At 46.3% G+C, this 26798-nt stretch overlaps 2 protein-coding genes across 2 annotated transcripts in view; one reads left to right on the top strand and one right to left on the bottom strand.

Annotated features, from left to right (window-relative positions):
• The window catches only part of LOC115561389 (LHFPL tetraspan subfamily member 6 protein), a 53716-nt gene extending 33974 nt beyond the window's left edge, over positions 1-19742 (bottom strand). The window contains exons 1-2 of the mRNA XM_030381424.1: positions 19350-19742; positions 17732-18328 (exon numbers count right to left, since the gene is read on the bottom strand). Coding sequence (XP_030237284.1) covers positions 17732-18116 — 385 coding nt within the window. The 5' untranslated portion in view covers positions 18117-18328; positions 19350-19742. The remainder of the gene's footprint in view (positions 1-17731; positions 18329-19349) is intronic.
• A 649-nt stretch (positions 19743-20391) lies between these two features.
• Positions 20392-26798, top strand: part of cog6 (component of oligomeric golgi complex 6) — a 31946-nt gene continuing 25539 nt past the window's right edge. The window contains exons 1-4 of the mRNA XM_030381536.1: positions 20392-20608; positions 21133-21276; positions 22339-22410; positions 22924-22982. Coding sequence (XP_030237396.1) covers positions 20483-20608; positions 21133-21276; positions 22339-22410; positions 22924-22982 — 401 coding nt within the window. The 5' untranslated portion in view covers positions 20392-20482. The remainder of the gene's footprint in view (positions 20609-21132; positions 21277-22338; positions 22411-22923; positions 22983-26798) is intronic.

Genomic DNA, 26798 nt, shown 5'->3' with positions numbered 1-26798 from the left:
CAGGGTGTTATTAAGGATGAATGGCGAGAAGAGGGTGGTGGTAGCTTGGGCTGCTTTTAGAAACAAGGCACATCGCCAAGCGAACATCAGAACTAGTATTGTACTGTTTATTTGGGTTGAGTGATGTGTAGATGACAGACAGAAATGGAGGGAGAGAGAGAGATTGAGAAAGAAACTGAGAAAGACATATCTTGAGAGAGAGAGAGAGAGAGAGATGTATCATGACGGGGAAAGAGGGTCTGAGAGACATTGACACCGTGATTTACTCTGGTCGCTGACGGCCTAAATAACTTGTCCCTGATCTCATCAGATCCTCGTCCAGAGGTCCCTGCCCAGAGAGATCATAGCTGAGGACGGAGCCAGGGAGGGTGGCTGTGAGAGGGGAGGGGGAGGAGGTTTTAACGGGCATAATGGACAGCAGCAGTAGGCCCCAGAGGGCGTCTACAACAGTCGTCTACTGTTAGTATTGACGTTTGTGTCGTCACGTCTGCCCAGATGGATGTCTTGGTTGCGGAGGAGGGAGGGTTTGGTTCTGGGCCGCTTGTTCTGTGGCTAGAATAAACCATGTTTAACTGTCTTTTGTCTCGGTAGTGCGTCCGAAAATGTTCTCTAAATACGGTTTGACTCGACGTATATATTGGTTCTTTGATATTTGTTCTTTATTTCGCTCCAATTGTGAATTGGAACCATATTGTTTTTTTAAACTCTACTTGGAGGAAACAGAATCAACATTCAAGTTGTGTCACGATGCAAAATTCAGAATGCGAGGCGATGTCTATTTTGGGAACGGTCCAGTCCTGGGCCCCGTTTCCCGAAAGCGTCGTTAGCCTAAGTGGATCGTGAAGTGCGTCGAAAGGGCATCGTAGAGTTTTCACCGCGTTTCCCGAAAGCATCGTGGGGAACGAACGTCTTGAAAACGCTCGTAGCTAACGAGTACTCCAGGGGTGCTCGTAGGTACTCGTAGGACGCTAAGAGCATCGTCAGCTATAGCCTCAGTGGCGACACCATCGGGCATTCCGTCTATTGGATGCGTTTTATTAAAACGCATTGCGCCTTTATGTTCTTAGTTTGGTAATTAATAAAGATTATTAATTTATTTATTAATAAAGATGTTAAAATGGCCAAAATAAAACGGGACAGTCCAGAAAATGTTTGCGCAGGCAGGGCACTCAAAATGTGTGAGAGAAAGTGGGGGGATTTGTGCAGACTGACATAGGCTACTCATAAAACGTAGCATAAAATAATGTAAAAAATAAATTAAATTAAAAAAAATAAAATAAATCAAAAATAAAGAAATAAAAAAAATCATAAAAAACAAGCAAAGGAGCAGGCAAAAGGCTGGGATATGGTGGGGATTGGTCACGTTGACGGGAATGTTTAGTGACATGTGGGAGGGTGGAGGGGGTTAAAAAAAAGTCTCAATCACTCTTCGACGCGCATGAAAACCAGCCGCGTAGTTATGAGGGAGGCCGTCCTCACACCGATCTTCCTCGTCGTCATCGTCCTCAGCGTCCTCCGGTTCAAGCAATGCCACCCCAGCCTTAGCTGCAATGTTGTGCAACATAACCGTCACACATATCACGGCGCATGACTTGGCCGGCGAAAACTGGAGCCCTCCGCCTGACTTGTGAAGGCATCTAAAGCGCAACTTCCACCTCCCGATCGTGCGCTCAACAATGCACCGGGCCAGACGGTGGGCTTCGTTGTATTCCTCATCAATACATACCTTACCCTATTTCCGGAGGGGCTTTTATAGCCAATCAAATTATCAATCAAGGAAACCCTTATGCGGAATCAGATTAAGTTGGCTCTCTTTGCTGCGCAAAGCATGTTTCAGAAATCAGCCCATTAAGATAAATGTAGTTGTCACACAAGCTATTTTTAATTTTTTGTCATATGGAATTATTTCAGGGGGGAAAATGCCGTGAAACGCACAGTGCATTCAGGATTAGGACTGATATATGTCGGTTTAAGCATAATCAATTGTGTTTTAATGTCTTTAGCATTCATATAATTGCAGTCTATTTTTTCCGTAGGCTACTCTGCTGTTGTCCTTGATGGGGATATATTTTAACCCTTTTTAACACAATTTTCCTGCGACATTCCTGCGTCTCCCCCTCCTACGGAGCCCATTTCAGCACCGTGTCAGTAGACAGTTACAATCCTACGACGTCGTGAGTGCAGCGAATGCGCGTTCACGTTAAGAGGAGTTTCGGGAAACGCTCCAAAGAAATGATCGATGGATCGCAAGATCCATCGGGAGAATGATCGTACGAGCGAAGATCCATCGTTATCGGGAAACGGGGCCCTGTTCGACAGGCAACAACATCAGACGAATGACGTCTGGTTCTGTGACAGCTCTCAGAGTAAATTAATGAAACTGCGGCCAAGAATAACAGCACCGAAATAAAAATATCACAAAGAATCTCTGTTCCCACAAACATATTAACTCACTGACAAAAAAAACTAAAAACAACTAACTGGCTGACTAACGGCTTGTTTTGACTCTGTGAGTCATTAGACGTCCGTCACACTTGAGATGGAGTGCTCTCCATTTGGTATCCCTGATAACACGCACGCTTCCTTAGAACCACTTGAAAAGGCGCACACACATGGTCATGCATTCTTGCAAACACACACAGAGACACAGGCAGGCAGACCGGCCACCCAACCAACAGTTATCTATAGGCGTCAGATGGTGAGGTGTACAAAAGACATGCTTGGGCAGGTCGCACAGTCATTCATGACATCTGTGGTTTAACAGCTGTAACTGAGCCACAGCCCCTCCATGTTTGATCAAACATCAACGCTGGCCACAAGCCCCTAATCTGGCCGCTCCAGCCTCAGTGTTTGGAAGAGTCCTGCCCCCTCAATTTGCCTCTATTTGGATAATTTCATGTTCGAAACAACAGTGCTGGGCCAGTAAACCCAAAGCCAACTCTGTATCTCCTACCAGATGTGTTTGTATCTGCTGTAGTCCAACACAGCAGTCAATTGCTAGCTGTTGCCTTACGCTAGCTACCGGCCTACATTAGCACATCGATGGGGACCCTCATAGAGGTGACACGACCATTAATTAATAAGACGATGGTATCATCAATGTTTTGCTTTGAAGCTTAGCTCCAATAAGCTGGGCTTATGGAACCACTTCTCTCATAGCAATACACCTTCGTTCAGCAGGCAGAAACAGATGCGCCCAGTATCTATTTAGGGTCTTCCATCCAGATTACTATTCAACTCAACGCTAGTGTTCAAAGTCGTTTTAGCATCATCCTAAGTGATTCAAAGTAAGATATCTGTAGCTACAAGGAGCAGGCCGGGGCATCTCGCTTCACGATGAATACAGAGGGACGGCGGACAATGGGAAACAAACCCTGAATATTTTATTCTGGTCGTCAAACACCAGAACCAGTACACTAGGGGTGGACCTTGAATGAAACCACACAGGGACAAGCTGTGGAACTCTGCAATAACTTATTCATGTTTCATAGCAAATCAATACACTAACCATTTTTCTTATTTTTTTTACTTTTTTTGCTTACCCCAGTAACCATTACTATTACAGGTGTGGAATGATGGGGAATTTTCAACTCTATATCATAATTAATTATTTGAAAAACATTAGTTATAAAGACTGTGACAAAAGAGTTGATGTCTAATGAATCATTCTCTCCCTCTGTCACACCTGTCTGTATGTTTCCAGCTCAAAGATAAATTCGGACAGATTTCTCTCCAAAAGTTTATGAGAACAAAAGACCGTCTAGAATTTTTGATTTAGCTTGAAGCAATTCATTAAGGGGTGCTGTTTTAAGTGATGGAGTGTGTGGAATAAATTATCCTTCCGTTCCGAGCTGAATATATGCCACCGAGTGTAGTGTAGGTATTGAGACTGACATGATGAGCCTTATGCACTTAGCATCCATCTTGGTACTAAACGCTGGCAAGACAATAGGAACTGGATGCCGAACCAAGATGGAACCAAGATTAACACAAGGTGAATAAGGCTCATATGGGGCCTGAAAGGCTTCTCCTGGTGGACAACCAAGAAAGTTAAGATGGGCTCTCTCTCTCTCTCTCTCTCTCTCTCTCTCTCTCTCTCTCTCTCTCTCTCTCTCTCTCTCTCTCTCTCTCTCTCTCTCTCTCTCTCTCATTCTCTCTCTCTCTCTCATTCTCTCTCTCTCTCTCTCTCTCTCTCTCTCTCTCTCTCTCTCTCTCTCTCTCTCTCTCTCTCTCTCTCTCTCTCTCTCTCTCTCTCTCTCTCTCTCTCTCTCTCTCTCTCTCTCTCTCTCTCTCTGGTTCCATCCATCGCAGTATCCCTGGAGCACATCAAGGAGAGTAACTTTCACTCAACACTTTGGAGTGACTGGAACTCGACTGTCGGTTTCCATGGGGATAGGCAGCATGTCGGACCTGTGCCCAACAATGTTGGGTGGGGGGAGGGGGGAGGGGGTTTGTGTACTGGGTCAGCACCAGAAAGGAGCTATAGAGGCTCCACTCCACTGGATCAAAGACCACCTTTGTTTCCTCTGTTGTGCAGAGAAAGGACCGGAAACGATATAAATACTAACTAATGTTTCACTCTGGGTTTGGAGTGGTGGAATATAACGAGCGGACGTTGATAATGCCTAACTTGGGGTTTGGTAGAGTGGACTTCAACAACAACCAGCCAACACTCATAAGTGCTAGCTAAGGTTTGGCGTCTAGCTCTGGGTTCGAAGCAATTTACCACAACCAGATAACCCTAATAAAGCATCAGCTATGGGTTTGGTGTGGTGTACTAAAACTACAAAAACACAGATAAAGCATTAGCCAACGGTAAGCATTCAGCTCAGGGTTACCTCCTTTGTTCATTTATTTATTTAGAGGGGTGAATAACAACCGGCCTACAACGTTAGAGCATTAGACATCTTTTTAGCTCAGGGCTACATGAGTCCAGGCGTGGGAGGAGGACTGAAGCCTGGTTGTAGCCTGTGTGTTTTACACTGCTCCCAGACGGGGTCAGGAGATAAGAGCAGATTAGGTATCATATCTGATAACGGCAGTGCAGCCCATTAACGATCAAACAGAGCTACCTCGTGCGACCAGAGTATGAAACCAGCGCTGTGTTTTGATCTTCGGCGGATCTTGCTCTTTCAATTTTAAAAGTCCTGTGAGTGCCAAGTTCCATACACCATAAACCCTATTTATGGCAGTCCTCTCTGATTGGACTATGTCAACACACACAAATATGGGCAGAGTGTACTTTTGCGTTGTTTGTATTGCTATCCATGACATACCGCAGAACATCTTGAATGTTCTTTTAATGGAGGAGGGGGGGGGGGGGCTTTGAGACTTAACTATCGTTGCACATAATGTCTTGTATTGAAGAAGAATAGATATCAAGATGTATATAATGGTAAACCTTAAAACCCTTCCAACAATATGTTTTACCCAATCCCATCTTTGGATTTCAAAATGCTTGTGGAACTTATTAGTGCTTTTACAAAAATACATTTGGGGCTGTATTCCTTATCAAACATCCTGTCGCCTGGGTTCACATCAAGGCCAGTATACACAGAGGCATGTTCATTGTAACAAACAAATATGTGTTTGTTATGGGTGGAAGGGTGGAAATTCGATTTTTAGCAGTCGGTGTGTAAGCCCAGTGCTCTCACAAGTTGGTTCAAAGCCTCTGTGTGCATGGGCTGAGATTATAAAAAAAACTTTTGCCGCTATCTCCATTTGTTTTATTTTTCCTTCCGTTAAATCGTTCACATTTCTCACGAGACTCGTTTATCAGGAGTGGCTCAGAACAGGTTTCCATAGCAACAAGAGAGAACAAAATATGTGTTTTTGACTTCGCCGGCGGTGCTCAGACTTATTGTTGACGCTGCTCTCATTTGATAATAAATAAAGGATTCGTTCAATCAGGGAACTAATGAAGCCAGAGACGACCCTGCAAGCTGTGTGTATATTTATCCTTCAATGACTCCATGCCCCAAACTAAAGAGTACTGAGTTTGATATGCCAATGTCCTCCGTTTTACCTGTAGGGCATGCTTTGAGCCCGGTGCCTTACTCCTACCTGATTCTTATTACATGTATGGGAATATTTACTTCTACATTATGGCATTAAGTTAGCACTCTGAGTATCATCATGTTGGGATTAAGACTACCTCATTCATAACAGGATGGTGGTATGTTCCAGGGCAGGCCTCTAAAAGTGGCATGGAGGCAGGAAAACATCATCAACTTTCATCCCAGGCCAGATCAGTGCGCCACACAAACAAAAAATAGGGCTAGGGGTCCAGCCATGACCTCTTCAGCGTGAGAGACCTCCAACCCCCCTCTGCATTGGGGGTCCCTGACATCAGCAGGGGTTCCCCATGTGTCTCCTCTCCCTCTCTCCCATCTAGGACCCCCTGTTGTTGTGTAAACCTATACTCTTACCACGGGAAATGGCCCAACAACAGCTGACCCGCTAGCACAATCTGGGGGGGCTACCTCCACAGGGGACCAGGGTTTTATCTCAGACCCGGGCCCCTTCCCCCCTCCGGCCACTCTGGAGGTCTGAAACCATCCGCCGTCAGAGAGACTTACTGGAGCTTGCTGAAGTCGTGTTTTAAATGTGCTTTATATGAGGGTGAAGCTTCTAGGACACTTCTATATAATGCAACAGTGTTTGTGGATGTGTGGAGCTCTGTCTGCCAGCAGTATCTTTTGATGTCCACGTCTTAAGTTACTTATCACCCCAATATTATGAACCAACGCAGGGCATTACTTCTGTAAAGTTATAAGATATAAGATATACACGTTATCCCTCACATTAATGCATAATTTAAAAAAAGTTGTATCAACTTCCTCAACTGCTAACACCTGAACCACATTCTAAGCTAAAGCACACAGCCATTTCGGGGCGGATGCTAAATAATGTTTTTGAACGTTTGCATCCAACAATGAGTCCCTTTTGGAGCCAGCGGGGGAAAAGCTCTGCCACATCTTTGATTCTCGTTTGTGTGTGTGTCTGCGTGGCAAATATGAGTTGAAATTCAAACTCTGTAGGCTTTGGGCTTAAGTACTGTACACAGGCTTAACCGTCTGCAGGACTAAAGACTATCACTATGCAGCATACAGTCTATAAGGCTACGTATACTATTTATAAGCAGCCATGAATGACCCTGTGAGTTATTCAGGAATGTGTTTTAACGGTCAGCTGTGATGGTGGTGATAATGTCTAATTAAAGTTCTCCGAGTGGGTCTGGGTATCGGAACATCGGAAGCAACAGGGAATATTTCATCCCAGAATTCCCAGAATTCCTCAGTAATGACTGACACTGACCTGTGCACATTCAGACAAACACACACGCGCACACACACACCCGCAATCAAACACACACAGGCACAAGCAGACCAAATGCACGCACAAACAAACACACACACACGAGCCGACATTCATGCATACAAAGCCAACATGCACTCAAGCACACATACAAGCACACACACTTAAGTACAGACAAAAGCATACACATGCACACACACACTCACAACAATTCCACGTCCATACACATCACACAGCAAACAGCACACACACACACACGCACGGATCAACAACATCCGAAATAAAGTAGAAACACCTCAATTGGATTCATGACAAACAACACGTTCACAAGTGTGTGGCATCAGCATCGACACATAACACTGACACTCACACACCTGTTCATCTAGCCTGTTCTTAGCACACGGGGTGCTAGCGTATCTCCCAGTATCCCTCATTAGGGCGGAAGAGCACCTCCTGCCTGGCCAGCAGCCGTGATAACCCGAGCATGCCCCCCCCCCACCCCCCCCCCCCCCTGAGTCAACCCTACAGCTGCCTGGAATACCAAACCTTAACCTGCCCCTCAAGACGCTCTCCGCTTTGTTCCATGTGCCGCAGTCACTTAGAGACATGCTGCTCCTTTACAGCCCCGAGCTCAGCCACTCCGGGGACAACCACCCCTCTGTTGCCCGGATATCTTTCATGTGCCCCTCTGGCACACGAAAGATATCCTCTCTTCTTCTACTACTACTACGACGACGGCTATTCATCGACCAGGAATGAATGGACGTTACTCCAATTTGTATTCTTTCGTTCTCGGCCTTACCTTAGGATTGAAGTCTTCTAAAAAAGGACTAAATACAACAAAGGGTTGCAAATCATTTCTAATGGACGTCGTCATGAGACTGACTGGCTGTGTTTAATAGTTAATAGGCAGAGCTGCAATTTTGGCTTTTGTTGGAGGGGGAATATCTGTCTCATCCTCAGATAAATGAGTTGAAGAATCGAGTGAGTCAATTTGATCAGACATTCACCACAGCCCACTATTATGTTAAGGACATTGAGGACACGATAGACTGCTTTTGTTCAGTGCTTTTGCAGCCTCATAACCATCCTGGCACACACAACCAGTGACCTCAGAGAGGCAACGACCCCCTCTACAGCAGGGCTTAGAGGGTAGGGTGTGTTGCTCAAGAGCATTATTCGGCAGCTGCTGGGGCGGGAATTGAACCAGCAACCCTCACGCACACACAACCAGTGACCTCAGAGAGGCAACGACCCACTCAACAGCAGAAGTTAAGAGGTTAGGGGTGTGTTGCTAAAGAGCATCACTTGGCAGCCGCTGGGGCAGGATTCGAACCAGCAAGCCCATTGTCTCTAAAGCGGCATTAACCGTTGCTGTGATGAGCTGTTTGCGAAATGTGGGGTGACCGCCCACTCACCGCCACGGCCTAGTCACCGTTTTAACGCTGCTGAGGTAGCGCGGTCCACGCATGCAGGGCTTCAACATTTCAGAGGCGCGTGGTTCGCACGACGAATCGCCGTGTGAACCACGCACCGCAAGGATGTCCTATTTTCCGTTGACGCAGGCTCCGCTGAACGCGCACGCCGACTATAAATTAGGTTTGTCTCCTCCGCTACTGTCTTTCATAAGGGATCTCCCCATCCACTCGCGTCTCTGTTGTAGACACGCTGACACCAAAGAGACTGTAAGGAATGAGAGCGTGGGAGGGGAGTGAACTGTGAGTAAGTGTTGTAGTGTGAGAGTTCTTAAGGATAAAGAGACAGATATACAGGCGGGAAACCAGATCCATTCTTGTGCCGGGGGTGTTTTATTCACCAACGCCACAAATAGACACAGCCATGCTTTGTGATTTTATTTACAGGTCTGTCTCCAGACATCTGGCTCCTCTCCTACTTCCCCCACCGCCCTGCTGTCTGACCTATAGCCACGCTGCAGAGAGGGCGCGTGTGCGTGCGTGTGTATGTGTGTGTGTGTGTGCGTGTGTATTGGGGGGGGGGGGGGGGGGTTATATGAACTGTACTATTAAAGATCCGGTGCCAACATGACGAGCACCATGACCGGAATGCATGTGCCACATGCCTAATGTAATTTTATCTTATTTAATCAAATCTTCCACCTAATCCCAGCAAATCTAAACTCTTACCTAATCCAATATAATATTATATTTGTCCTAATCCCATGTAATCTAATCTGGTTTACTCTAATATAATCTTTCCCCTAATCTTTTCTAATCTAATCTCATACCTAATCTCGTCTAAACTAATCTCTTACCTTAATTCCCGGCCATTTTAAAACATCCTGAAATTTACGTTGAAAGGCCATGCTTTAGACACTCCCCTCAGACAAGGTTAGGGTCTTAATCTTGCGGTACAGTGTCCCTATCTGTTCCGTGTCCATCCGCCCAGACACGTTCGGCCCTGCCGTTAGTTACTCTAAAACCTGTCTGCCGGACGACAGCCGATGGAGAAATGCCAGCAATAAACGACGACGCAGCCTGGCGTTGAAACAATTGGCTTGTTCCCTCCATCAAACTCAAACACAAAACTTCTCACAGTCTACTTTCTGGAAGAGCTATTCTTTTTTAATCTAAATTTTTAGATTAGAGCGGACGATTAGATTTAGAGCTTCCCTTCGTCTGCCTCTGCAGGGCTCTGGTTTCAGAGACCTTCTGCTCTTTATGGGCTGCAGTGATTCAGGAGTGACGGCCAGACAGCAGATAAACTCGGTGGAACAGAAACACTTTCGCTTCTCTGCCCAGTGAGGTCCGCCACGACAGGGATGAGCGTCACGCCAGACACCGGGATAAAAACAACAAGAGCTTAGCGACAGAACCCTCTAGAATAACTCTTCCTGTCTGTCCTTTGGTTTCGCCTGCTTCCTGTTGGACAGAATTAAATCCCTGTTGATGGTTGGCTTTCCGCTCTGGTTGTCACTCTCTCTCTCTCTGTTGCCAGTCTCTCACTTGCTCTCTGAGTCTCTTTCTCTCTCTCTCTCTCTTCACTCCCTCTTTCTAACCACTCAATCTCTTTTCACTTCCAATGTCTCTCAATCTCTTTTACCGCTTTTTCTCTGACCTGTCGCTCCCATTCTTTTCTCTATCTCTGCCTCTTCTTTACCACTTTCTCCCGAACAACTTTGGTGTATGTGTGTGTCCGTCTCTCTCTCTCTGTCTCTCTCTCTCTCTCTCTCTCTCTCTCTCTCTCTCTCTCTCTCTCTCTCTCTCTCTCTCTCTCTCTCTCTCTCTCTCTCTCTCTCTCTCTCTTTCTTTATCTCTCTCGCTCTCCATCTGTCTGTTAGCCTCGTTCTACCAGTCTTGGGCCACTGAGCACTCAAGGAAATCGGTTCCTCCCCTCAAACCAGACCCGCAGAATGTATACAGGCAGGAGGAGAGAGAGAGAGAGAGGAGAGAGAGAGAGAGAGAGAAGGAGAGAGAGAAGGAGAGAGAGAGAGAGAGAGAGAGAGAGAGAGAGAGAGAGAGAGAGAGAGAGAGAGAGAGAGAGAGAGAGAGAGAGAGAGAGAGAGACAGAGAGACAGAGAGAGAGAGAGAGAGAGAGAGAGAGAGAGAGAGAGGGAGAGAGAGAGAGAGAGAGGGAGAGAGAGAGAGAGAGAGGGAGAGAGAGAGAGAGAGAGAGAGAGAGAGAGAGAGAGAGAGAGAGAGAGAGAGAGAGAGAGGGAGAGAGAGAGAGAGAGAGAGAGAGAGAGAAGGAGAGAGGGAGAGAGAGAGAGAGAGAGAGAGAGAGAGAGAGAGAGAGAGAGAGAGAGAGAGAGAGAGAGAGAGAGAGAGAGAGAGAAGGAGAGAGAGAGAGAGAGAGAGAGAGAGAGAGAGAGAGAGAGAGAGAGAGAGAGAGAGAGAGAGAGAGAGAGAGAGAGAGAGAGAGAGAGGGAGAGGGTGTACAGATGGGGTTGAGTGGGAGTCACAGAGGTTAGAGTAGGTTAGAGTTAGGTAGGTGTAAGAGGGTTGGAGAGATAAAGAGAAAGAGAGGGAGAGGGAGAGAGAGGGGAGAGAGAATGTGAGGGAGTGGGTAGAATGTGGAGGGGGGGTGAACAGATCAGGGTGTGTGGGAGTCACAGAGAGGTAGGGAATGTGAGGGAGGGGAGACAGAGAGTTAGGTAAGTGTAAGAGAGGGGAGGAGATAAAGAGGGGGAGAGAGAGAGAGAGAGAGAGAGAGAGAGAGAGAGAGAGAGAGAGAGAGAGAGAGAGAGAGAGAGAGAGAGAGAGAGGGAGAGAGAGAGAGAGAGAGAGAGAGAGAGAGAGAGAGAGAGGGAGAGGAGAGAGAGAGAGAGAGAGAGAGAGAGAGAGAGAGAGAGAGAGAGGGAGAGAGAGAGAGAGAGACAGAGAGAGAGAGAGAGAGAGGGAGAGAGAGAGAGAGAGAGAGAGAGAGAGAGAGAGAGAGAGAGAGAGAGAGAGAGAGAGACACAGAGAGAGAGAGAGAGGGAGAGAGAGGGGATTCAGGAGGAAATGGAGATAAACAGTAAACGAGATAGATAATCAGAGAGACCGAAAAGCGTGAGGTGGAGAAATGGAGGGAGAACAAGGGACAGAGAAAGCAGAGGAATGAGAGGCAGAGGGAGAGAGACGAAGAGATGTAGAGAGCGTGGGAGCGAGCAAAACAGATAGAAAGAGAACGCGAGGGACAGGGAGACTTGAGAAAGCGAGGGAGCTGTGTAGGATGTCGAGAGCACGTGTGAGAGAGTGAGATAGAGTGTGAGGGAGCGAGGGAGCTGGGAAGGAGGAAAGGAGAACTGGGGCAAAGGTGACGGGCCGGCTGAGGGAGTCATGGAAATAGTCGGCCGATGACAGGACAGGAAGTGGGCATACGAGACGCCACACGTAACCATACCTCACCACTGCACCCTAAAACCGAGAACACAGCCTTCACGCGCCCCCACAAGACCCAGGGGAGGGGGTGTTGGGCTGGACCCAGGATGGGAGATGGGGGGGGGGGGGGTAGAGATTAACTTCCTGTATGAATGGACTGCACTTTAGCCGATCAATCGCTGCAGAAGGAGGAGTAGGAGGAGAAGAACACTCTGTAACCGTCAATAACTGGACAAGAAAGCAATTATGGTCTGTTCAGAACCCTTAGTTTCCTCGCTGCTGGGATCGCGCTGGTGCAGGTTTCAGATGTCAGGCCGATGGAAATGCGCTTCGGACGATCTCAGCCTCCCACACACTGAGTTCCAAGGGAAACAGCCTCAAACCAGCATCTCCGAATGCTCTGCTTTTAATGCTGTCATTTTTACACGCGGGGGCATGTTGCTTGACCCCCAAGGTGAAATATGGATTATGTTGTCGATCATGGTGCTCTGACCTCAAGGCCAGGGCTATGTTCGTCAGTTAAAGAAGTGTATTTAACTCAGTACTCAGGAAAGCCACATTTATTGTAATATATAGGCTACTATAGTCTGTTATATTGCATTAGGAGGATAGTCATATTGTACTGTAACACAGTTATACGGCACTGTAATCGGGCAGTATAGTTTAAATGTTGTATTGTCCTGCTCTTTAAGGGCAGCATTACAGTAATGTGAGCCAATCTTCTGATCAAATGAGAGCGTTCCGGCTGAGTGGATAATCAATAATCTCTTCTACCTGCGTTGATATCACTTCCCGATCACTAATGATCCTCTTACCCATGCTTAAGAGCGCTCAATGCTTGGAGAGTAAGCTCTCGGTGCTGCTATCAAGGCACTGGATACAAATCTTCACATCCTTACAGTGCATACAGAGACAGGTAATTGGGGAGCGGGCGGGGGTTATTTCGTCGTGCTGAAGTTACTAGGCCAGGGGGGCCGGGGGGCATATTATAGAGGGAATTGAACCCACACGTCTCTATGCTGGCGATCCGCACATTCTACTTTCATTACCTTGGTTCCCGTCTCCGGCTTGAAGTACAGCGTCTGGCTCTGAGATCACATCTCTGCATTCTTTAAATGTTTTGAGTCGGCGCTCACTCTGGGTTTTCAACCCCCCCTGAACATATGGTCCTATTACCTTCGTGCCACATTCAGCCGGCAAATTTTACTTTGATTTAATGTGCACACGCTTCAGAGTTCTCCTGAGCCACTTCGCCGTGCCCGTGTTTTTAAAATCTGCATATTTTTCATTGCTATGCATCATGGGAATAATCCCCCAAGAAACCTCCTTAAATGTGCACCGGAGGGATAAACAGGACATTCCATCCCAGCGAAGAACCAGGCCACTTAATTCCCTCCCTTCCGTCTTGTACCTCTCGAAAATGAGGGCTGGCAGGGAGGACAGCACGTTCCGGGTCCAGGTCCTGGCCCGCGTCCAGCTGGCCGGACCTCAGAGGACCAGAAGAAGGACAACACCCTGGTGGCAGCCTGGTGGTCCAGCAGGACAACACAGAGTCCTGGCAGGGGACCGAGCTGCTGGCCAGGGATAGTGGAGCACACGCCGCACCACAACAACACACACCCCTCTGTAGCCGCGCCCGCTACATCCCGATATGTCCTCAAATTTTTTTTTTTATTTTTTTTTTTGATGGACCACGTTTCCGTCCACACAGCGTTTTCCACCGCCCATGCTGGGTTTTCACCGCGGTTCAGTTCATGCATTCTCTCTGCTGCGCATGCCCGGATCCGCTCCGGCTAGGGACACCAATGTCTGGATCATCACAATCGATGTCACCGTCGTGAAGCTCCCTGTTTTCATGGGTTTTTCACTTGGCCGTGACACGTTATCCACATTAATCCACATGGGAGAGCGTGAATGAAAATGTCTTTAGGTGGACGAAAACAGCATTTTCGTGTTGACAGAAGAGCAAAAGCATGGAGAAAAAAGGATGCATTATTAATTGTGTCTGCATAAGTGTGGACTTAGTCAGCAGTGCGTTCTGTGTTATCTTTTTGTGCTTCCGACCGGAGCAGTTCAGCATCAGTAATCTTTATTCAACAAGCATGTAAAACAGTAGCTCAGCTTTAAGGCAATGATACTTTGGGTTGTAGAGTCTGTTTCTCTACTTGAGTTCAGTTTACTAAAGTTTAATAACGAAGTATATTCCCATTTTGTTTTCTACACTTAAAGGTCTACATTGTTTTGTTATGGAAGTGTAATTATGGAGAAACTAAATGTTGTTTCTCCGCAACTGAATGGAAACTCAGCATGCACACTAAAGTCAACAAGTCACAAATATGCACTAAACGGGCAAGTTGCGACATGAATCAGAGAACGACAGTTCACAGTTCCCCACTGGAGTGCCAGCACATATCTGCATTGTCGGATAATAATAACATATGGTAATTAATATCATTAATATAATTACCAGCAACAGCCTGTGGTTAGCTAAACACTTCCTTTAAAGCAACATAAACTCAATGATGAATAGCCATTTCAAAATATGTGTTATTTAAGCTTCCCAGAGAGAAAGAAAAGTGTTCACAAAGGAGATAAGTTCAGTTTGCTGACTGCATCGCTGACCGGAACCTATTTGTTCTTACTGAGACTTCTGCTGCGTTGAGTGTTTTCCAACCTAGTCCATCTGCCCCGAGAGAGAGCTCTCTCTCTCTCTCCCTCTCTCCCTCTAACTCTCTGTCCCTCTCTTTCTCCCCCAGGTGCACCAGAGTGCTTGGTGTATCTGTCAAGGTCACGGAGCGAGGCTGTTTCTCTTGTGAAACCCTCTGGTCCGCATAGACCCCCCACGGCGCTGCTGACCCGACCGTAACCCCCCCCCCCCCCTCCTGGGTGTTCTCCATCGTGAAGAGGAGCTGCCCTGATGCTTAGACACGGACACTCAGTTATGTAGTATCCTCTCAACTCGACGGGTTGTTTGGAGATTCATCAGGCCTGGCGAACTCCATTTTTGGAATTGTTTTGGTTTAGTCCGGTGTTTTTGTTTTTTTCATTCAGTCTTGGAATCACTTGAATATATTTCTCATTATCGTTCATCATTTCTACTAACACGATTGCTACTACTACCACAACTGCTTTTAGCACATTGTAGGAGGGAGGTACTAGAGGGGAGGGATAAGGGAAGAAGGGGAGGTTTGGAGCCACCAGTATGCTGTTAAATTCAATACTTTTAACAACAGAGCTCTGTTCCATGCATACTGCGTGCCTCAGTAAAGAACCCTACTCCCATTAATCACGGAAACTCAACACAAACATTGGTTCCCTTTTTTTGTGGATTCCCTATTTGTTTGTGACCAGAACAGATGTAGATGTCAAATGTTTGCATCACATGGTAAACTCTCTCTCCCTCTCTCCCTCTCTCCATCTCTCCCTCTCTCCATCTCTCTCTCTCCCTATCTCCATCTCTCTCTCTCTCCCTCTCCCCATCTCTCTCTCTCCATCTCTCTCTCTCTCTCTCTCTCTCTCTCTCTCTCTCTCTCTCTCTCTCTCTCTCTCTCTCCATCTCTCTCTCTCTCTCTCTCTCTCTCTCTCTCTCTCTCTCTCTCTCTCTCTCTCTCTCTCTCTCTCTCCCTCTCTCCATCTCTGTCTCTCTCCCTCTCTCTCCATCTCTCTCTCTCCATATCCATCTTTTTCACACTCTCATCCTGGCTCTCGCTGACCCTCGATTTCTCTCCCTCTCTCTAGCAGAACGCAGTCAATGTCCCTCGCCCAGTAAGTGATAGGAGACAATACCATGCGTGGGCCACTGGGTTTGCCAGCAGTGTCACTTCCAATTAGCCCTTCAGTGCTAGCGCGCTAACACTCTAACACCGCTGGCCTGTGGACTGACACCAGCACCCCAGCTACAAAGAGCTGAGCACTTCTTTGCCTCGCTTTTTCACTCTCAGCGTCTATCTGCCTTGCTCTCTCTCTCTCACTCTCTCGCTCTCTGTCTCTTTCTCTCTCTCTCTTTCTATCTCTCTCTCTCTCTCTCTCTCTCTCTCTCTCTCTCTCTCTCTCTCTCTCTCTCTCTCTCTCTCTCTCTCTCTCTCTCTCTCTCTCTCTCTCTCTCCCTCTCTGTCGCTCTCGATCTCGCTCTCGCTCGCTCTCTCTCACTAAGTCTGTCTGCCTATCTCTCTCTCATTGCTATTAACCTTGCTCTCTTTTTTCTCTAGTTCTGGCTAGTTTTCACCAGCTTTATCCCTCTTTCTGTCTCTCCATCTATATCTCTCCATGTTCTTTCTCTCTCTCTCTCTGGCTCGCTTTCTCATATCTAAACTCGTACGTCGGGGATTTATGAGCATCTAAGAAAAAATATATGCAATGAAAGGCCTGCCACTTTCTTTTTTTTTATAAACACATAAATAAATAAATACAAATCCCTGTGAACCAAATATAGCATCCCGCTGACACCACACGCCCGCTCCGAGCTTAGAGGGTAACTACAAAAGTGACAACTCACTACTTTCAACACGGGAGGAAAAAAAAGGCAACCTGCCAGCTTTCTTGTGATTCAGCCTAGCGTGTCATGAAACGGTGAGTTTTGCACGTGTCTGCGCGGCTTAGCCTGTCACAGAGTGTGCCACAGTGCGAGGTCTTGCAGCCCCCCCCCCCCCTTTGCAGGTTCTTAGCCTTCTGAAGGAAAAAAAAATATATACCCTCGACAGCTCCATCAAATCCTCTTCCAACCTGCTTTTACGCCAACCCCCGCCGCCGTGACCCCCTTGCCAAGCCGAGCACCGAGGAGTTGTAAATAGCGGGGCTGGTGCGCCACAGAATGTGAGTGACTGTTTTTAGCTGGATGGCTGGGGCGTTTTTACGGAGACCACAACTCCCCAAAGTAGGCCAACAGATGGGAACAATATCAAATGTACAGAAAGTATAAAGCGCAGAGATGGAGGATCCATGTGTGTGTCAGCGGGGGAGGGGGGGGGGGGGGGGGGGGGGGGGGGTTGTCTCTAGGCGCAAGCTTCAGGAGTGTGAGCAGAACACTTGAGAAAACAAACACAAAGTAACCAGCAAAGAAACAAACATGGCGGTGATGCGTCTGCTCTGACCGCCAACCCCACAAACGTTGGCAGATCAACACCGAGTGTGAAGTAGAGACAGCAGCCGGGGCGATCGATGGTTGAAGTGGGGGGGGGGGGGGGGGGAGAGAGAGAGAGAGAGAGAGAGAGAGAGAGAGAGAGAGAGAGAGACAGCAGATGTGGACATGAAAGCCTGCTGCTAGTTTGGCTTTTGGATCGTTGTTTCTGTTCTGAGTTTCTTTAATCGTCTCCATCCGACGGTTAATCAAAGTAAACAAACAGGGGTGGGGGGCATTGACGGGGGAGTAAAAGAGACAATGTTTTTTATCAGATGACAGTTGGGAGATAAGAGAAGAGGGTGGTGACGTTGATTGGGGGGGGGCAGGGGTGGGGGTTGGGGATGGAGTTTATATCTAAACTGCAAAAGGAAACACAGCAAGGTGGAGATCGGGGGGGAGATCAGATTGTAAAATCCACACCAGAAACCAAAAAGAACCACAGAAGGAGGAACAGTGTACAAAAAGCGAGACTCACCGCCTACGAACTGTATCCCGCCGGCCACGCGTCCGATGGTGCGGGAGATGAGGTCGGACACACAGCATCCCATCAGGGCTGTGAGCGCCACCAGGAGCAGCAGGCCGCAGCCCACGCCCGTCACCACCGTGCAGATCCTCCACTCCAGGCTGGGGATGCCCTGGAAGGAGGCGTAGCGACCGCACTGCTCCAGCATGACGGTGGCCTGCCGCTCCTCGTCGCGCACCGGGTACGAGCAGCGGCGGAAGGTGCCGAAGGACACGGGCTTGTCCATCTGCGTGCCCAGCAGCCAGTAGGGCATGAAGAAGCCCACGCAGGAGGCCCCCGCGCACAGCATGGACAGCAGGGCCCAGATCGCACCTGTGCAGGTGAGACTGGACGCCATGGCGGCGACAAAAAGAGATGAAGAATCGACGGGGGGAAAGGCTCGGCTGGGTCCGGGTGGAGTCTTCTTGGTGGGAGAGGGGGGGGGGGGGGGGAGTTGGCTTTAGAGAGGCGGTGCAGCGGCGATGCCTTGCTCTAAGGGCGCTGGCCTGAGATGAGGTAACTCAAGCATTTAACAGCGGCGGTCTTCAACTTGTCAGCGGAGCGGTGCCCCTGTCAGCAGAAAGAGAAGATGGATGAGGCTGGGCCGCCTGCGGACACTTTATGAACATATCATAACTCACAAATCAAGTGTGAGCCGAGACGTGACTTTAAGGCCGGGCCTGGTGAGCGACACGGTAACAGAGAACTGTTTATTAAACAGAGGTGTCAGATATCAGCCCCAAACCGGTCCCTCCCAGCATCAGACGTCTCAGCTATAAATGTGAACAAAACATAGCAGGTTTTCTTCTCTAATACATTCAGCTTTTTTTTTTAGTGCTTTGAAGCAGACAGGTGAGATATTTGTAAGTATAATGACACGAAGCTTCACTATATTCTAAAGTCTGTAGCCTTTTGTAAAGTGTACCAGCTCTGTGGAGCGGCCTATTGCTCGGCATCCTACTTCGAGTTGGTCTCTGGGAATCTGCTGTTGAATAAATGAGTCCATCCGTAAGGGTGACCTGATATATTAGCAGTCTGATATTGACATTTATATTAACAAGTCGGTGCACGCTTTACAATGTGCAAATTAATGTTTAAATGATGATTAATCAACATAAACCCAACAATCGTGTCGTGAAGAGAACTTGTCAGCTCTCTGATCTATTTCTTAGACAGCAACAAAAAACTTAGCACATTCATAACATTTGACCAATATCCTCAATTGCGTCAATAACGTTCTGCTGTGGATTCCTCAATAAGATGTGTGCAGAAACTGAACCTTCCCAAATAATTCCTACGGCTGAAAGACGATGGAGCGCAAGAGCGCTTAGATCGCCCCGCTTCACAGCGCCATGCATTCCGCTCGTAAAGCCATAACCTTGGGATTATGTGTTTAAAGATAATAAAGCTCTAGATGTCTTGTTTTCCAGTCAGGTTTTATCTAACTACTCTTTTAAGTGGATGCGTAATGGGAACGATACCTTTTGCGCGGCGATAAGGAGAAGCGTGGGTTTATATCGACTCTATCCAGATATAGGCTGTTTATCTATCTATAGGAATGCGTGGAATGAACGGAGACCATAACACTTACATGTTGGAAGAAATAAACCGTGCCCGAGAAGTCGTCGGACGTATGTTCCCATTTGCCTCTACTCTCCCGTGTCGAGTCCGTTGGAAAAGTTTCTGTTTAGTGGAAGCAGATGATAGTCCCGACGATCATAGCGTCCCGGTTTATGCAACGGCAGCGGGAATGGCTTTTATCCGTCTCCGTGTGAGATCATAGCGAGAAGATGACTCGTGGGGAGCCTGTAGTTGTGAGGGTCCGGGACGTGTTGCTGCTGGGAGTGGGATCCCGTGTCTCGGTATTCCTAGGGTCCGGTGGAGCTGGTGGGCTGGTCTGGGAAACTCTCTGGAGGTGACCATCAATCATTATTCAGATCCCACCCAGGGGCTGGACACCTCTCTCTCCCTCTAGCATAGCTCCCTCCCTCTCTTTCCCTCTCGCATAACTCCCTCCCTCCCTCTCTCTGATCATGCCTCCCTCGCGCTCTCTCAAATTGCAAGATTCAACGGGCAATTTATTGGCATGGAAAACGTAAATGTATTTACTGCCAATCCACGGTAATAAAATAGGTTGACTCACGAATAAATAGCAGCCTACTTTTTAAATAAAAATAATAATAATTAAAACTATAAAAATTAAAGATTAGATACAGTTTATAACAAGGTGAACTATAATCCACATGAAGTATAACATAAAATATGCTTCTATACAAATCTCTCTTCTCTCTCTCTCTCTCTCTCTCTCTCTCTCTCTCTCTCTCTCTCTCTCTCTCTCTCTCTCTCTCTCTCTCTCTCTCTCTCTCTCTCTCTCTCTCTCTCTCTCTCTCTCTCTCTCTCTCTCTCTCTCTCTCTCATATAAACATATATATATAAAAATCAAATGTCCAATCTATATTTAGGCACAAACTCTCCGAAATAACGGTTATGTGTGTATTTAAATTATTTATCTTAAATATAAATACTATTATCCATATGAGGAAGGTTATTAACGACTATAACTAGTTATTTATAATTGTACGCGCTCTTCCACAACACGAGAGTCCCGGAACCTCTCATCCCTTAGGTCTACACGGAACGTAATTCCTGCCGCGCGCGGTCGTTTCCAGGAAGTCGACGTGGAGGTGTGTGTTTTGGTTGTGTTTTGGTCTTCTTTCCTTTACAATGTCCGAAAACAAGGTGGAAATGTCGGCCGAGATTGTCCAGAACGCAAATGTACAACCGCAACAAAACAACCCGCTGTCCAGGAAGCTGAATAAGATCCTGGAGACACGGCTGGACAATGACAAGGTGACAAGCATATTATTAACCCCATAGTACCAACCACTATTCATGGTATTTATTGCATTTTAATGTTAAATGTGGGTTGTGGTGTGTGCAGTTCTAATTAAATTGTTATTATTTAATAGAGTCTATGTATTCTCTCGATTATGCATAGGTGACAAACCTTTATAATGAATCCAGCAACGCTTTTATGATATCTGACATATAGGCCTCTTCTGTGTTGTTTCGGGAGATTCTGGAGGCTTTTCAAGTTATGTTAATTGCTGTATGGGTAATAATTATAATAGTGTTCAGGTCTTATTGTACCCATGCTATTTTATATATTCAACCTCCAGTCCTAATAGCCAGCCTTATACTCTATGCATATCACTTGTTATCGTATTATCATTCTGCCTTGACTTGCACTGTTTCTATTTGTAATTTGCTGCTGCAACACCTGAAAGTGGTGTCGTATCTTAATGAATCTAGCCATGCCTTGATCTGGTTTATTTTGTTCTGGTCCTTCATGAATATATTCGGTGTGGTTTTAGGAGATGCTGGAGGCGTTGAAAGCGCTGTCTGTCTTTTTCACGGAGAACAGTTTACGCACAAGGAGAAACCTCAGGGGGGACATCGAAAGGCGAAGCCTGTCCATCAACGAAGAGTTTGCAAGGATATTTAAAGATGTCAAAGAGGTAGGCATAAGCCACGCTCATACAAAGTATTGCTGTGTACGAGAGATTTATGTTTTATGAATGAATGCAACATCAGGGATGTTTATAATGAAACCACATATGAAACATGACATGAAAATGGTTATGTAAACTAATTCAATATGTTTTATAATCGATCAGATATGCAATATAGCGATATGAGCCTGTATAACATTGAGTCTTTATGACAAAGTGAGGGTTATCTACTTTCTACAAAAACCCAGAAATTATAAAAAACTCAAAGAAAGCTAAACACAGTTTAAGCAAAGGTTTAACGTCAAGGTTAAATAATAATTGTATTACCTCATGTTCTACAAAGTCACAAAACATTTGTTATATTTCTGTTGTGCCTTGTATTATTTATTTATTTTTTTAAGCCTATTTCCACCAGATTATCTGAAAACATATCAGGGTTCTCCTAAAACAATAATATAGTGGCGCTCCACCACCATGCTCCTTTACTGTTCACGGTTCTGTTTTCTATGTTTTAATTGAATTCCGCTTCAAAAAGCAAAACTTCAATGTCACGAGTACGTCCTGTGTGTAGGAAGTCATCTAGCATAGTCGAAGTTCCCCGCACAACAAACCAATTCCATTTAAAGTTCAGAAGATCTTTCATTTCCAACAAGAAAGAGCAGGTCAGGCAGTGTGTTCTTGAGCGCAGCAAGTTTAATACACAAAGTCAGCCACATCCTAGAACATGGTGGCATTCTGGATGGTACTGCAAATCTGATGCAATTGAAGTGTTTAGTTAATGCAGAGATTACAGTTATATACACATGTTAATTGTGTTCAATAAAGCAGGGTTTTGTTAAAACATGGTTTTCCTTTTACTGCTTGAAGCGAAATACCTATATACCGTTACACATATATAAGTTAAGAAATGCCATCGGAATAGTTTTACATCCAATATCAGTATTTGGGGGGGGGGGGGGGGAGACATTATTTCTTTATATTGGGCAACAATATAATGTGAAAAGTAGGTCATTGTTGTGCACATCATCATCTTAAAGCCTTTTGTTATCCATTGTTTCTCTGCCTCAGGAGCTGGAGAGTGTTAATGAGGACGTCCACGCGATGAGCACCTGTTGTGAAGAGATGACCAGCAGGCTCAAGGTAACAGACTTTATATTTACAGCATTAAAGGAGCTTTAGCTAACTTTAAAGAACAATCAAACGAAATAAATGAAGCCCGACCTTGAATGTCACACCAGTCACACACAGTGCTCGCATTGCTGTCACCGGAAGAGATTTCAACAAGTTACAAAATGTCGGAGGTTACAGGAGTGCGTGGTCCGTGCGCTTGTTTGTTTTCTCCACCTTTTTAAGTCATTTTGTTCTTGCGACCTTGCCGACCTTTTTAATGCGCAAGAAGTCAGCTGCCTGCCCAAGCTGTAGGTGTCCGTGAGCAAGGTGCCTCTTACCTGCTGCTCCATAACATGGTTCTTAATTCACTGTAGGTCACTTTGGATAAATGTGAATGCTAAATTATAAGTTATAAGAGTAATAGTTTGAATCTCTGCAATTTAGTTCCACATATTAAAATTCAGTTTTCGAATGAAGCACTAGGCTTATTCTTTTGTTGTTGAATGCTTTATATGCTTTAAAAATGTTTTTTCCTTTTAACAGGCAGCTAAAGAGCAGACCCAGGACCTGATAGTAAAGACAAACAAACTCCAGGGGGAAAAGTGAGTTTTTCTTCTTCTTTCTGTTATCAGCAAACACATTGAAATCATCGAAGACTTTTCAAAGACCCATATTGCTTTTTGGCTCGACGAGAACGAATTAGTGTGATAAAGCAAGGCTGTTATAACGTAATGCGGGTTGCTGATATACAAGCCATCCTGAATTTCTTTAAGTTATTTATAACAATGCAATGTATTCTGTAAAATGCATATTGCGTAAGGCCTAGTTATGTTGGTCTGCAAAGTTTTTGCAATGTTCACAGTGTTTTGAAATGGTTTCAATCACCCATTGGTACAAGTACATTGTAGTGTACAGGCTAAGAAGTAGTAATATTGATATATTCCTTAGCATGCTGCATTTTTATTTCCAGAGAAAAAGTATTAAAATATGGTTATTTGCATAATCCTTATTTAATCCTCAATTTTGGGCAGGATAGTGCAGTGGTTACAGTGTTTCATACTAGGCAGAAATGTTCTGCATTAGAGCTCAAAGGTTTTTGGTTCTTGGTTCTGCCATGCCCTGAGCGCTTCGGATAAAAGCGGCAATGACAAAATAAATAAGAAATAGTACGTAGTAATGGGAATGGCTATGAATGAATGAGCTTTGGGATCCAAAGATGTAGAACAGCTGTTAGCATGTTGTGCTACATGAGCATGCTAACTGCTATGCTAACCAGCAGTGTTTATCTGTATTGACTGTGGGCTGTGTTGGCGCTCAACTATAGCACAGCGTGCAGAGATCGTGCTCAGAGAAGCCAGACAACAGTCTACTCAGGGTCATAGTTTGATGGTCAGGGGCTTTGAACCACATTATACTTTTGTTTTGCCCGATATTGTGATAGACAGATTAACATGGTTCGCACGGAAAATAAATACATTAATAATAAAGCAGTTGCAGAGTGGAAGCAGTTAGTAATTGTATTTTAATGTAACTGGTGTACAAAATCCTATTTATTTATCTTGTTACATTACAAATACAATTAGTAAAACACGAATTGCTCACTTTCCCAATTAGCTGATTGCAGGGGCCAAATCTAGATTTCGATAAATATGCAATGGTGCAGCCCGACTGTGTTTGGGTCCAGCCATCAAGCAGAGTTATTCAGAGGGAGACGGCGGCTCAACGTGGCTCTGCTTCCCTCCCCGTTCTTTATTCAGCGGTTGTGCAAGCGCCACTGGTTTCCTGGCTCTCCATACATCAGTGCATGAGCAGCTCGGCCTGGTGGAGAGACTGTTACGTCCTCTATCTCCCGCTCTCAGTGAGGTTGGAGTGAGGAGAGTGTAACGCGCTGATGTTCTATATTCACGTGCGCCCTGACGCATTAGCCCTGGAGCTAGAGCGCAAGCATAGATGGGGAACAGCCATTTAAGAACTCTTGATGGATTTGCCCCATTTGCCCCCCTTGATGGATTTACCGTTCTCTCTCTCTGTGTCTCTGCCTCTATCTCGGTCTCTCCCTCCCTCTCGCAAATATGTGCAAATGTGTCGATGGTAATCGGAACATTGCTGGCCAACAGAATAAATTAATAATCAATCTACACGAGTGTGTTTACAGTGAGGGCACATCAATAGCGATGTCAACAGTCTGTGTGTAGCCGCTCTCTTGCCAGCCAAGACAAGTGATATTGGTTCACCTTGCGCCTGGTTGGCGTGGCGCGCGGCCAGAGCGAGAGAGCACGAGTTTCTGGCACGCTTGGGGCGTTGCTAGCAGCTGGAAGGCTGCAGCTGGCTGCTCCGTAGCCCGCCCGACAGCGCCCCGCCCCACAGGACGCTGCGGATGGAGCGAAGCAACGCCCCTCCCCGCTGACTATCAAGTGAACTGGAGGCCCCAACGCATGCCGCAAAGCATCATGGGACGGCTCGTGTCGGGGACGTTGACCTGTAGCCCCACAAAAGGGGCAGGATACAATTTTTATTTCAGTTTCGTTAATGCAAAAGGACGCAGTGTGCCGTGTGCATTCAGCCCTGTGATTGGACAATCAGCATTCAGTGAGCACTCACAGACTCGTGTGTTTAATTACATTTTCTGGTTTTAAACACTTCCCTCAACGTTGGGTCTAATGTGGCCACCTGACACGCGCTGTCGTCTGTGCTTGAGAGCAGTGCGAGAGGGACCCCCCACCCTGATCATGGCATGACACAACAGGAGTAAAGGCCAGCTGGGGTGGGGTGGGGTGGGGGTCTTTCAGACATCGAGGCACACTGCGGAACATGAAACATGGCTAATAGGCAACAGACTGGAACACTAAACACACACTGGGACACTCAACATAAGTATTAGGAAGACTGTACCTGGGGGACACACACACACACACACACACACACACACACACACACACACACACACACACACACACACACACACACACACACACACACTCTTTATGTAATGGTCTTGTGGGGACCGTCAGTCTTGCAGGCACCATCTGTCTGACTGTGGGACATTGTAGCTTTATGGAGTGGGAGTGACCCCTGGCCAGATGGAGCCAGAGTTTGGTTCTCCTGATAGGTGTGTGTGTGAAGTGGAAGCCCAGTGGATATATCATATTCAATGTGCAATCAAGCAATATATCTGAACTTTTCTGCTTTGGATTTTTGCAAGTCGAGGAAATTATCCCTCATTTCCCATCTGGGATTAATCAATTCAATCTTGACTTACATTTGAGAGGATAGTTCCAAGCTGTGCAAATATACTGCATGCGCTGTAGATTATTGCAGTTGAAAACACACCTTGAAATAAAATGTATCAATTCGATCGAACTATTATGAAAATGGAATTCTATGTAAAAAATTTGACTCATTAATGAAGGAAACACAAGTCTTTGCCTTTCGGTGTCCCCTGTCTCTCTCTCTCTCAGTCTGACCCAGTCCCACTCGTAGCATAACCTCCGGTAGCAACACTTGCTAATTAGTGCAGCTCACAGGGCTTCGATGTGATGGGGAAAACAGCTGTGTGCACACTTTCCAAAGGCAGACAAACACAGGGCCTTGTGTGCTTACTCCTGCCCTCCTGTTTGCTCTCTTATCTCTCGGTGGCACGGGAGGGCCTTTTGTCAGCTTTCGAAATGAAACGGAAACAAAAAAAAAAACGAACAGAAAATTGAACAAACAGCCCTCACACGTTTTTTTTTTTTCATTCTTTCAACGCGCAACTGAAAAGCCAGGGGAAGCTTTGGTACAAGGGGAACCCTCTTTGACCACCTCGTTGGAGACGTGTCCGCGCCTCCCCTTGATCCCACAACGGGTCGAGACAGGCCTGAAAGAGGGGACGCCGAAAGAAGCTGTCACTTAGAGCTCAATAAGTGTTGTGTGTTGTTCTGTGATTTAACGGTTTGCTAACCCACCTGCGCCGTGTGCCGTGTCGTTGTGCTCGAGACAAGTCCAGACGCCTCTGAACCGCTGTAAGACACGCAGAGAACACAGCCTCGCTGGCCGTCTTGCCCAAAGGAGTCTTTGCGGTTGGTTTAGAGTAGACTAACTAATCACCTGTTGCTAAACGGCGTTGATCAAACCAAACATTGTTGAGAGCTGTACTCCCCCTTCCCTCTAGAAATGTCAATGTCATACGAAGTGGCCACTAATTTTTGCAGGTTTTATTTATCTTCTGCCTAAAAGTGCAAAATGTTTCTCTTACTAAATGCCGAATGGATAGTGTGGCGGCCAGGGGCTGTGAGTCCCGGTCAAAATGTTCTGGGTTTGATCCCAAAAGCCGACAGCCCCAGACAGCCCTGAGTCAGAAGCCTCCTAAATCCTACCTTCTCGTACATGACGGCTATCAAAATTCAACGCAGGTCGCTTCAGATAAAAGCTCCGTCTGC

This window comes from Gadus morhua, chromosome 16, assembly GCF_902167405.1.
Source record: "Gadus morhua chromosome 16, gadMor3.0, whole genome shotgun sequence".
NCBI classification, from domain to species: domain Eukaryota; kingdom Metazoa; phylum Chordata; class Actinopteri; order Gadiformes; family Gadidae; genus Gadus; species Gadus morhua.
The sequence above is the reverse complement of the archived record's forward strand: the minus strand, read 5'-3'. Positions and strand labels throughout refer to the sequence as shown.